At 40.9% G+C, this 13,324-nt stretch overlaps 1 protein-coding gene across 1 annotated transcript in view; it reads left to right on the top strand.

Moving 5' to 3' along the window:
* NFX1 (nuclear transcription factor, X-box binding 1) overlaps positions 1 to 11,432 on the top strand; it is a 195,243-nt gene extending 183,811 nt beyond the window's left edge. The window contains exons 23-24 of the mRNA XM_050938134.1: positions 5,517 to 5,618; positions 8,090 to 11,432. Of these exons, the coding sequence (XP_050794091.1) occupies positions 5,517 to 5,618; positions 8,090 to 8,165 (178 nt within the window). The 3' untranslated portion in view covers positions 8,166 to 11,432. The remainder of the gene's footprint in view (positions 1 to 5,516; positions 5,619 to 8,089) is intronic.
* The last annotated feature ends 1,892 nt before the right edge of the window (positions 11,433 to 13,324 follow it).

Below are 13,324 nucleotides of genomic sequence, written 5' to 3'. Positions count from 1 at the left end.
GCAGACTTTAACCAAAAATTGCTCAGCAGGTCACCTATCTCCAGCACCCAGACAGGGTCAACTGTTAAATTGTCCACCTGCTATAACACTGATAGAGAGAGATGCACCTATGGAGTGCAACGTCACACCCTTCTCTAGAACTTACTGCTGGAGTCTTGGACGCTGTACTTGGCAGAGGCAGTACATGTAAAATCTCTGTTCGTCTCTTGTCACACCCCCTTCCAGTGCGTTTAAACCATATGATGTCATTCATAGGTGTCCTAGCAAGGTTTGGGGTTCGTGTTTCCTGGTTGCCTGAAAACATATTGGAATGAAGTATTGCTAACAGAATGCAGATAGCAATATCTGTTAAAGTGTAGGTGTCTTGGCATTTAGCCACCAATGCCATGAGGTGGTGTGCCTCAGTTTTCCCTCCCATACAGCAGTGTAGGCCTGTTATGCTTTTGCTGCTGTGCCAAGCTTCCAGCCTGTTTACAGGCATAAGCTGAAAAGCAACAATAAATAAAAGCTGTGTAAGCTGTCTTGTCACCATCTCTAGCATGTACAAAAGCTTTTTCCACAGACCAGGTATGTTACACATCTTCAAAGGTTTGTTATTAGCATCAACTCCTTTGTCCTGACCCATAGATGAAGTAGCCAAAGACACAAGATAACCAGCAAATCTATGGCAGACAGGCTCTGTTCACACAGTTCAGCTTGTTTAGCATCTGTTGCATTTCCCAACCCCTTTGTGTACCATGGTAGGGGTTTAGACAGAGATCCTGTCTCTTTGGAGAAGGCTTTCAATTCAGTCATGTGTTTGAGGATTTGGCAAGGAAAAGGTAAACTGCAACCATGCCTGCCCTCAGCCTCTCCCTCTGGAATCTCTTTGTGTTAGACCTCACCCGATTGTGAAGTTTCCCAAATGCAAAGTTTTTCTTCCTCCTGCCTTGAAGAGACAGTTTTATCTCTTACAAGCGTAGCAGGAACAGCATCTTTCAGTAGAGTGCTTCGTATTGGTAAGATCCTCTCAGTCACCCCCATTCTCTGTTCCCAAAAGGTCAGTTGGGTAGACTTTCCCCTCCAGGAGATTTGATCCCCAGTCTTCCCTTAAAATCTGATCTGCGGGTGAGGGGTCTGGCATTTCAGATGCAGATCCTTCACCCTCCTCCTGAGGAAATGCCTTCCTACAAAAGGTGGGCAGACCCGCCTGTCCCGCCTCACCTTCCATCTGGACTTCCCTTTCTGGGTTCCCCTCTGAGGCAGACACTCCTGTGTCCCCCAAAAGGGAAGGTGACCCTGATCCAGCTGTGAGATCACAGCTAGCAGCTATTACAGACCCTTCACTGACCAGCAGAATCCCTCCTTTTTCACTCAGGTTGGGCTTGCTTGCAGCTGCAGAGCCTTTGGGGTCTGTTCCCACTGCAGTGGTCATCAGGACCCCAAGTTCTATCTCCAGGATACATGTCTCTGCGCACCTTAGGTCCAGGCCTGTCCTCTGCTGAACTACATCTTCCTGGCAGTCAGCATCTGGGAAGGCCTCTCTGTTACAAGGTGGAACATCCCCTCCCCCAGGGAGATGAGCACAGGACAGGAGCTGGCTTTATCCAGCCCTTCCTGCAGGGACCTGCCTTGAGCCCCGAGGTTACAGGAAGTGGCCTCGACCCTCCCTGCCCCCAACGGCTCGTTTTCCACTGCTACAGAGTAATAAGAGACACACTCCTATTTCCCCAGCAGCACATATGACTTCACCCTCCCTTCTGGGGCTTTCAGCACAAGATTCCTTCTTGCTGCTAACAAACCCTGGGACAGATTCTGCCACATCAAAAAAGTCATTCCCCAGTAGAAACGGTGCAAAATTGTGTGCCACTGCTGCAACGGTCAGTTCAGCCTGCAAATCACCAGTTTCTATGTGTACCTTGGCTAAAGATGCTAGGACCTTATAACCTCCCACCAATTCTAATTCTGCCATTCTTCCTGGTAACAAATCCTTCTCCTGGATCAGGGTTCTTCTTGACTACAGAAATTTCTGCACCAGTATCTCTCCAACCTTGGAGCACTTTGCCATTAAGCTTAATATCATGCATATGCTCCCTGCTTGATTGTATAGAAACAACCTTTACAAATCTTGTGTGGTCAGAGACAGTAGCCTGGGATACACTGTGTTCTGAGATGCAGCAGCCTCGTGTTACATGGTGCCTGTTCCCACTCAGCCAAGGACATTTATTCCTTAGATGCTCAGTGGATTTCCAGTGATAGCACTTTCTGGGCTCCTCTGTTTGTACAGGAGACTTGGGATGAGTAACAGGGAAATGGGGAAGTGAATGCCCAGTCTCCTTTTTCCCAGAGGTAAAAAGGTGATTCTGCTTTCCACCAACCCCGTACTCCTCTGCCAGTGGTTTATGTTTAATTGCAGCTTCTGATTGCTCATAAGAGTCTGCGAACCCACTAATTCACCCACTGCATCCACCTTTTTGTCCCACAAATACTGTTTTACATCATCACTGCACATATTCAGGAACTGTTCATGAGTGTGGCAAACCCAGGACAAATAGCTACCAAAGGAGGGCTAGTAATTAGTCCCAGAGGAGCTAAAAGGCCTCTCCCTATTCATTGAGGGGAGATAGCCATGGAGAAATAAGGTTCAGCTGGAACAGGGGTTGCCAGGGAACTAATTAGGTTCAGCCGGCCCAAATTGCTGGAGACCTTTTTAAACCCCCCTGGCAGGGAAGCGGGGGGGGAGTGAGAGAAGCTGCCAGCGAGTAGGTGCAGCAAGACTCTGAACTCTTCCAGCCAGGAAGACTTGCACTCTTCCCAGAAAGGGAGAAAAACAGAGCAAGGGACTGCCTGAGAAAAGTATCAGCCAGACCCTGTGCAACTGGGAAGGACTTTACTTTGCCCAAGCCTGTGTCTCCAAGAAAAAAGGAGACTGAGCCAGCAGAGGAGAAACAGGTACTTTGCCACAGTGAGTAACCAAATCGCACATTTCTTCAAAGCTTGTAATGTGTTTTCCCCTCACCCACTTGTCTAACAAATCTCTCATTTCATTTACATAGGCCACATTACTTAATTCAGAGCCCCTCTTATGACTCCTGAATTTAACCCTATAGGTTTCAGCTGTAATCTGGAACTTTCAAAACCAGTTCCATAAATTTACCATAGTTTGAAGCATCAGCAATAGGCATCTTACTGAATATGTCCAGAGCTCTCCCAATCAATTTTGCAACCATTCTTTGATCCTCGGGAATCACATGGAGAGTGCACAGTCTTTCAAAGGTGATGAAATACTCGGCAATATCACTGGATTCATCATATGGTGGACATAACTGTTCCCATTTGTGGATTTTTGGGGAAGTGGAGCCAGCTGCTGAAGGATTTTGTCTCTTCCACTCCGTTACAGCCAGTTCATGCTTCTGGTTCACAATCTGGGCCTCAGTTTCTTTGTCTTTTAACTCCAGGGCTAGCTGCCTCTCTTTCCTTCTCCTCCTGAACAGCTTGCTTGCTAACCTCTGAGCTTCAAGCTCTTTGTCTTTTAAGTCCAGGGCTTGCTCGTGTGCAGCCCTTTGGCTTCTTCTGCCTCCTTCATTTCCTTGGCCACAGCTGCTTCTTTCAGCCTCATTTGTTCCTGCCACATTTGAAACTCATGGTCCTTTGCCTTCTCTTCCACTTCCAGTCTGACGAAGTCTAGTTTTGTAGCTGCCTCACTGGAAGTCATTTTCCTGCATTCTTGTGCTTATTTCCCTCACCCAAAATAAACAGAAAATAACAAACGAATAACCACTTTGTTCTACAACTACCACACTCAACACTCATTTAAAATCACTACCAGTGTCTCAAAGCAGTTAGCTGTGCACAGATCCTGCTTGACTATGCTACTGTGACGGGTTCGGTCAGAGAGACCCACTTGGAGCTGTCACCTGACGTGCTAGAATTATCTGAGCCCGTTTTCCCTGCCAGTTTGGGATTCCAGAAGCCTGCCTTGTTGAGCCAGATATGCTAGCCTACTGCAACACAGACCCAGGTCTGGTCCATGCTCCCAAAGCTGCAGAAGTTAGGTGACCTGCTGAGCAGTTTTTGTTTATCTCCAGCACACAGTTCCCAATGGGATCCAAACCCCAAATAAATCTGTTTTACTCTTTTATAAAGCTTATACAGGATAAACTCATAAATTATCTGCCCTCTATAACATGGATAGAGAGAGATGCACAGCTGTTTGCTCCCCCAGGTATTAATCACTTGCTCTGGGTTTACTAATAAACAAATGTGACTTTATTAAGTAATAAAAGTAGGATTTAAGTGGTTTCAAGTAATAACACAGAACAAAGTAAGTCACCAAGCAAAATAAAGTAAAACCACTCAAGTCTAAACCTAATACGTTGAGAAATTGATTAATCTCACCCTCAGAGATGTTCCAATAAGCTTCTTTCACAGACTAGACTCCTTCCTAGTCTGGGCCCAATCCTTTCTCCGGTACAGTCCTTGTTAGTTCCATGAAACATCTCAGGTGGAAAGCAGAGGTTTTCTCATGATTGGCAGCCCCTTTGTTCTGTTCCACCCACTTTTTATAGCTTTGTCACAAGGCGGGAATCTTTTGTCTGTATGGGTCCCCCTTCCTCCCCCCGTTCTAAATGGAAAAGCACCAGGTTTAAGATGTATTCAAGTATCAGGTGACATGTTCACGTCCTGTGAGACCCCAGCCTCCATTCTTCCTGGGCTGGTGTTCTCAAACATAGGAAGGCTTGCAAGTAAACAGAGTCATTTACAACCAATTGTCCTAGTCAATGGGAGCCATCAAGATTCTAAACCACCATCAATGGCCCACACTTTGTATAATGACAGTAGAACCTCAGAGTTGTACTTTATATTTCTAGCTTCAGAAACAAGAATGATACATGCATACAAATAGGATGAACACACTCAGTAGATTATAAGCTTTGTAAGGATACCTTACAAGAGACCTTTTGCCTAAAGAATTTTCCAGTTACATCATATTCATACTCATAAGCATGTTTCCATAAAACATCTGGAGTGCAATGTCATAACATTTTCGTAGTTTCAGGGTTGTAAGTTTGGACTTTGATGTACTTTACAGGCTCACACAAAGGGAGCAGTTCAAGCACCAAGAAAGTTATGCAGGGAACCGCCTAAGTGCTTCTATTACCCTAGTCAACCCCAAAAACTTCCAGACTAGTGGATATCTTCTTACGTTAAAACATATTTATAATAAGAAAAATAGTCAATTTCCTCTATTTACTGTCTCCATTGTTCAGTTTAAATGGGGAGGAGAGTAGATTGTTTTAGGCAAAGAAGAAATGCTGGGCTCCTTTGAGTCAATGTGTCAGAAGTTCTTCTAACACCTCAATATTGGATTTGCTGTGAGATAACACGTTGGATCTTCAAGTCTCAAACTGTCATTTACACCACATTTAATACTTCCTTTTTATCTTGATTTTTTTTAATATAGTGTATGATTTTTCTGTTTAAACGTGTAGACAATAACATCACAAATAATATTTGTTACCATTCTCATCCTCTAGAGGTAAATCCATTTGTCCAAGTAATACCCTAACATCTGTCCTAGAGAGGGAAATGCAGACAAGGCCTCCACCACCTATTCCTCACTACAGACAAACAGATAAGTAAGAACTATTTAGTTATTTAAGTGTTTTTGTTAAGTTAATGTTTAATAAAGTGACAGTGTGGGCCAGAGCCCTCACACCTTTGTCAGGGCATCTCAGTTTTGAATTGCCATATTCATGCTATTTTAATCTCTTAAACAGATTGCTAAATGTGACAATTTATGATGAAATGTGTTATAATTCTAGGACATTCATTAGAGACTACCTATGCCACTCTGGTTTTTAATCAAGAGCAGTAGTGAACATTACATTCATGTTTTTGTTGTGTGTGTTTACAGTATGTGGCATATCATTTATTACCTTGGTGCAATAAACAATTTTTGAAAGATTTTGTATACATTGGTGCATTCTGAACATCAAAGAGCCTCTGAGGGGAGAAAAGCTAGAAATCAAGGGGATTTACTCACTAAACATGTCTGCCCACATCATTGCAGCAGTTTTTTTTTAAATAGACAAATAGAACCTATGGGAGCAGTAGAAAGGGATAGAAGATCTCTTATATAAAAATGCAATTTATATGAATCTTGTCCAAATTTGGTTACCTCATCAAATGAAACGTATAGAGTAAATTGGGGGGAGGGGGGAATGCATCAAAGCAGTGAAAAATCTTAGCTCTTTACCTATTTACAGTTCACAAAATTGCAGACTATTTAGCATGGAAAGGAGTTATTCAGAATTAACATTTAACTGAACAGACCTTTCTCTCTGCCTTTCTCATAATGAGCACAGGGGGTCATTCACTGAAATAAAATTGGAATACATTTAGTGCCGGCAAAAATAAATATTGCTCTTATGCTATATAGTCAATCTGGGTAATTTTATTATTGCAAGAGGTAGACACGCATACTGTAGCTAGACTTTTAAAAGACTGAATAATTTTATAACCATTTCTAACTATTCTTTGCAAACTAAGATATGGGTAATTAGTTCATGGCATATAATGGTTGTCTGTGGGGGGTCACTAAGTATTGTTTCCTCTATAGTGTACAAAGAGGACAAAAATGGAGACTTCACATTCCTTGGGTACTGACCGCTGCTGGGGCAAGATACCAGTCTCCTTGGCTGTATGGTCTTATCTAACATATCAGGTCCTGTGTTTGTAAGGCACGGTGGCCTTGAGCGTGCACGGGCTTTTAACATTCTGGACTTCACAACCAGGAGTTATTTGTTCAGTTTTGGCTCTCAAAATGTTTTGCTGAATCTGGATTTAAGATGATCCGACCCTTAAAAGGATATTGGAAACCACAGGCTTTTGATCCAGGAAATGTCTTTGACAGTATCTAGCAGAATATGGGCCTAATTCTGGTTGATGGTTTCAGAGACTACCAGAATACAAATGAATAACAGTAATAGGCTGTTCATTCCTTGAGAAGATCCAGTTTATCAGAGTGTAAACTAACAGATTCAAGATTAAAATCCAGCCTAAACCACCTGCAGGCATGCCTAAAACAAGGCTCTTAAATCAATGCTTCGGAGCATATATAAATGTAACTTGATGCTTAGCTCCTGCATCTCCCATTTACTTCAGTGGAATTCATTGGAAATTAGCACTTCTTGAAAAACCAGCCCGCTTATTTTTAATTTTAGGTGGCCAGGTTTGAAAATCTTCGCCTCTGGATTAGAATGATTTGTAAATAAAACATTAATTTGATATTGAAACACTGAAATTTTTTGGAATCAGACGTTTTTGAAAGGCCTCATGTCACTGTCTTCAGATGTATGCAGTGGTGTTGTAGCGATATTGGTCCCAGGATATTAGCAAGACAAGGTGGGTGAGAAAATATCTTTTGTTGGACCATCTTCTGTGGGTGACAAGCTCAAAAGCTTGTCTCTCTCTCCAGCAGAACTTGGTCCAATAAAAGATATTTCCTCACCCACCTTGACTGTCTTCTGATGACAGTTAAATAGCATATATGAGTAATTATATATACTAACGATCGATCGTTTCATTCATTTTTATCCTTTGTTTTAATATGTAGCTGAAACTTGACCTGCAACTATCCCTCACTTCAGAGATAGTCTTTTGCTTTTTTTGCATATATTTTTGAAAAGGACAATATTCAGAACATTGGCTCATCTGTAACAAAGTTTTCACTTGCAAAATAAACTACCTAAATATCAGTGTGTTGTAGATAAATTGCGTGTGGTATTCTACCTTAATATTTGAATGACTGAATTGCTAATAATATTTATGAAAACCAGTTAATAAAAAGTAGCTATTTGTTCAGTGGGCACTGAAATGTACATTAGAGTGAATAATTAAGATATGATTTTTGTAAAACTTTGTAACAGCTTTCTAGTGCCTGGTGTTTATTGATCTTGCTATTCAGTGGCATAGTATGCCATCAGATGTTATGGTGTTTTTATATCAGTTTGGTAGTTTGGGAAAATGTGCTATCCTTGCTTATGTAACTGCATCTTTCATTTAACTGAGAATTGTGTTCTGTAATATTTTATGGTTTTAATTTCAGGAATAATGGAAACAATGGCTTGCCGAAAACATTAAAAGTGGAGCCAGTGATTGACTACTTTGATGTCCAAGACTGAAATGGTTAACCTTAAATTATTATTTAGAAAAATGGAGGTGAAGATACATATCTATCATGCAAGATGCTTTGTGGCTAATTAAATGATTAACTATTCGATATATTCAAAGTTTCAAATAGTAAAAAAGCACTAGTGTGAGTTAAGTGTATGAGAAACTGCATGAGAAACATAGCATTGTCTAGAAATTAACTAAAAATGAAACTGATATTTTAAATTTGACTGCAAATTTTCAGCTGCTCTGCCTATTTTTACGTAAGTTGCAGGTGCAGGTATTTTTCACCTCGGGCTGGTACATTTTTCTTCTCTGTTTGGAATCAGAGTATCTTTAATGAAGTGAAACTGCCTGTCCATTAATTTGTAGCTGAAAAAACTGGTAATTAAACTAATTCTATTGGGGTAGTGATATTAGTGGCAAACATTCCAAAGATTTATACTGAGGGATCCAGCTGTACTGTTAAAAATTAACAAATCACAAGTTGCTATAATATAATCCTAATGGATATATTTTCAAAGAATTTTCATGTGATTTTAATCATTCCATTTCTACTGTAAACATATCAAATTTGGGAGTGAAGTGTCTGAGTTATTCCCACATGGAATAAAACTAAAAATTTAGCTCAACTCTACAATATGTTACATATTCCCAGTGCTTAGGCACACTGACATCTGCTAAAGAGGAGTACATCTCATGTTCACTAGCATTTGAGGATTTGAGTACTTTCCAGTTCTTGTTCTTAAGGTGGAGGAGGGAAAATGCCATTTGTTTGTTTGTGGGTTTTTATTAAGCAAAAGAATAATGGGTTAGTTTTCTTTGTGTCTTATTTAGTTTGTATATTTAAACCAAATAGAAGTATTAAATTAAAAATGAAAAAAAATATTTAATTCAAATGCTTGAACTGTAAGAACTCCATGTATGGCTTTGATGTTCCGTAGAGATTGAATTATATGTCTAGGATTGTCAAACTGATGACTTCAGTAGTTAAACTTTTCCTCTGTACAAGCTTAGAGCAGTAGGTATGTGCTTGGCTTATGTTGGAATATGGGTTGAGATTGCAGCAATTCTTGAAAACTTCATAAGAAAGTCTGGTATGGTAAATCCCACTCAATTAAAACAACCCTTTAATGATCTCATGACATTTTAAATATATTATACTTTACACAATTGAGTAGCCGACCCAGTCTCCTAGATTTCAAATTGTTTCACATTAATGGTTGTCCTCATGAGGAAGGAGAGACCCAGATCTTTAGCTGGTGTAAATTGTCTTAGCTCCATTGACTTCACTTGAGCTACAACAATTTACCCAAGTTGAGGGTCTGGCTCCTTATGCTAATAAGCTCCTTACTCTTTACACTAAGCTGTCTGTCTCGCCTCTCCTGACTGCACACAGCCCTAGATGTTATTCCTTTGTGCTGCTCTTTGCGCTCAGGAGCAGCTTTTTTCTGGATGTCCCAGAGAGTTTATGGAATGTTTGAGGGTCATTAGCCACAGAGGTTCATTTTGGGGTAGATATGTATCATAACATGTTGACTTAAGATAATTGTAATATTCTACATTGTCAAGATGTTATGGGTTTTATGGTTTTCTGTTGATGCATGTGTATAAAACTTACTTTCATTTAGGAAATGACAACGCAATGTAATATGTTTCTAATTTAATGTTTGAGATACATTTTCTCCACTTAAAAGAACACTGTCAAGGAATGTTGATCTTTTTCATGTGTTTGAGTCTTCATACAATGAGTTTCACATACAATGAAAATAATTTTCTTTTACCTTTTTCCTTTCATTTGGTGAACAGAAATGAACTTTTTTTATGAATGAATCTTAAATAAACTAGCTGTTATGATTTGGCATGACAGTGCATAAAATCCTTAAGCAAGTTGAGCTCTTGCAAGGTGCTTAACATTTTCAATTTCTGTTGACTTCAGTGGGTGAATAGGTTGCTAAGCACCTTTCTAGAAGTGTGATTTTGCAGACACACAATTAAGTAAACCTAACATGTGAGAGAGAGTCTCATTTATTTCAGTGTCACTGCATGACTGAATGAGGGTTTGCAAGATGGGCCCATAGTTTGTGACCCTACATTTAATATATTTTAACGCAGGACTTCATTTAAAATAGCTAAAACATCACCTACATATTTGTTTGCAATTTGTATGAGGTTTTCATAGCAGTATGTCTAGTTCATGCACTTTAATTGGTATTTTTAACAAATTGTGATTTTGCAACTTAAATGTGAGGCTGATGAGAAACAATCTAGAAGATGTTCAGGTTCTGAATAAATCTTCCAGCTTTTGATCAGAAGAACCAGAGAATTTTCAGTTTGCAAAATAAGGCTAGTAAATATTTTGAATTCATATCTGCTGATCAATCAAAATGCCCCTTATGAAATATCTAATAACAGTTTTGCTCTGTTGTGAATATTGACATATCTCTATGCCTATTTTAATACAAAGAAGGTCAGCTTTTTTAAAAGCTTTGACACAGAAATGTTTATTCAAAATTTCTTATTGTAATAGTTCCGTTAAAAAGATCATTCATGCACTTCCCTGGGAAAGCAATATCAAAACAAGTTTTTTCCAAAGTATAATTTTCCAGCTTTAAAAATGAATTCAGCTAGGTTTAATTGTGGTGTTCTCCCTTCTCTTCTGGTTTGCTTTGGATCATTTTACTGCATATGTGTGCCTAATGGGAATGCTTTTCTGATATACCATTTTGTATTTCTTCTTAGTCTATTTATCTAAAAGAAAAAAGAGTGAAATCAGTGGCATTGACTTCAGTGGAGCTAGTATTCCACCCTTGGTCTGTCAATTACATTGCATAGGTCTCAGAACAATACTGTATTTTGTAAATTGTTCTGTATTGAATATATTACAATTAAAAGATTGTCTTTGAAGTAAACTGAGGAAGGGCAAATTAGTTACAAAACATATAACTTTACCAAGTGCTTTTAAACTATTGTATATAAAATACAGGTTGAATTTTGGCATTGGGACAGTGTAACTGTTCAGTGGTTTAATGTGTTAAGAAGTGCTCTGATTATTCAGTGCTTGATGTACATTAATCTGTGCATAATCTAAAATCTTAGCTGTACAAGTTAGCTATGGAGACCACTGTTTTGTGGCAATTTTACAGTATGTACTTCATGAACACTCTTTTCATAAGTTATTTGGTGACAAGATTATATTTCACTTGATTCCTTTCAAGTTTAGTGGTGTAACAGGTGACTTGCTGTATAAAGCTGTAATAAAATTAAGTTCAAATTGCTATGTGTTGTAGTTGTTTGCGAGCTTTTAGGTAGGTGTACATGTGTTGAGAGGTTCTTAAAATGTTGTAGGAAGGCAAATATTTGAATGGAATATCGGGGGGGATCCTTCACCTCAAATTCTAAAATATCAGGTACAGTTTTCCTGCATTTCAACATTTTTAAACAAACATCTTCTTTATTTTTTTGTGGGGGGGAGGGTGTCTCCATACCAAAGGGGGAGGAGAAAGGGGGGGGGGGGACTATCTGCTATCTATGTGGAATTTAAGAATAATTTTTTGCTAACTCAGGATTTTATCACAAGTCTCACAATATATGATCCTTTTTTGAGGGATAACCCCCTATTGTATTCCACTGTGGGTTTACACATGCACACCATGTGCCCAGAGTCGGAGGATTTGAATGTAGAGACATTGGTCCTCACATGCGCCCTGGTTCATCTCATGCCTCCAACCCAGGGGATATGAGAAGGCCAACCAACTCTCTCTCTCTCTCTCTCCAGTTCCTTCTCACCGCCGCATAGTCTGGGTTGGAACCTCCAGTGTCCATAGCTTCAGCTTCATCCTACAAAATACAATTGTTTGAGTGTTTGCTCATGTTGATTCCATTCTAGGTGTGCGCACACCCATGTGCACAGTCGTCAGAGATTTTTGCCTTAGCGCCATCCGAAGGGCTGACTGTGGTACCCCCTTGAGTGCTGCACCCAAGTGCTGGTATATCAGGTGCCGTCGATCCTACTCCCTCTCAGTTCTTTCTTACCGTCTGTGGTAGTTAGTCAGAGCGTCTTTCCTTGCTTAGCAAGGGCTAGTGGTTTTTTCTCCTTTGGACTTCATGCCTTAAGGCTTTGTATATAGTTGATTCTTCAGTAGTTAGTGTTTGTTTAGTAATTAGAGTCCCAGCGGGGACTCTGCCTGAGGGGCATGCCTCAGTCTCCAAGGTTAAAGCCCTGCACAGACTGTGAAAGGCCTAAGCAGCTGTCTCAAGTGTTTGGGGGAGGCACACATAAAAGACAAGTGCAGTATCTGCAAAAACGTTCAGCCGCGCAAGCTGAAAGAGCTGGACATTTGACTGGGCTCTTCTGATAGTCTGCCGTCCATCTGGCCTCCAAGCCCTCTCGGCACGATTCGCCAAGTACCTCGGCATTGGTGTGAAGTGCACCCCCAGCACCAAGCTGTGTTCAGTGCCATTCCCTGTTGCTGGTACTGAAAAAAAAGGCCAAGAAACAAGGATCCCCAGTGCCAGGAAGGAAGACCCATGTGGCAGCAGGCAAAAGACCTGCCTCGGGGCATCAGTATAGCCCAGAACCCTGCAGTTTCCCTTCTTCCGTTGGGGACCTTAGCCCCATGAAAGGTCCTCCTCCGACTCCTGTGAGCAGTAGTGGACCAACTCCCCTGCCAGCACTGATGCCTTCATGTACTCCCCTGGCATAAAGGGAGCAAAGGCCACCAATGCAGCAGAGGCTGAAGGCTTCAGCAAAGGCCCCCCAAGAGGGCACGTCAGCCGATAATACTTCTCAGGCATCAGTTGAGTGCCATTGATCCTCCTAGACAATGACGCGCTCTCCACCTCCTCAGGGCCAGTCACCAGAGCCACCACCAAGATCATCTGGGGCTCGCCATAGATCATCAGCACCATGATCACGGTCCTCGTTATCTCAACATCTATCATCAAGAGGGAGGCGTAGATCCCCTTACTACTGGTACCGATCGCCTCTCCATCAGTTACATGTCGTCACCAATCTAAGTCACCTATGCTGCGGGAGTGTTCTATGTCCCGCCTCCAGTCTCCCCAGCATCAACACTAGTCTCCACTGTTATCTGTAATCTCTAAGCAGACCAAAGCATCCATAGCCCCTCCATGGTCTCCAGAAGATGGTTCTTCCAGTACTGAGGGA

This window comes from Gopherus flavomarginatus, chromosome 2 (genome assembly GCF_025201925.1).
Source record: "Gopherus flavomarginatus isolate rGopFla2 chromosome 2, rGopFla2.mat.asm, whole genome shotgun sequence".
Lineage (NCBI taxonomy): Eukaryota > Metazoa > Chordata > Testudines > Testudinidae > Gopherus > Gopherus flavomarginatus.
Note: the sequence above shows the minus strand (reverse complement) of the source record. Positions and strands in the feature narration are given on the sequence as shown.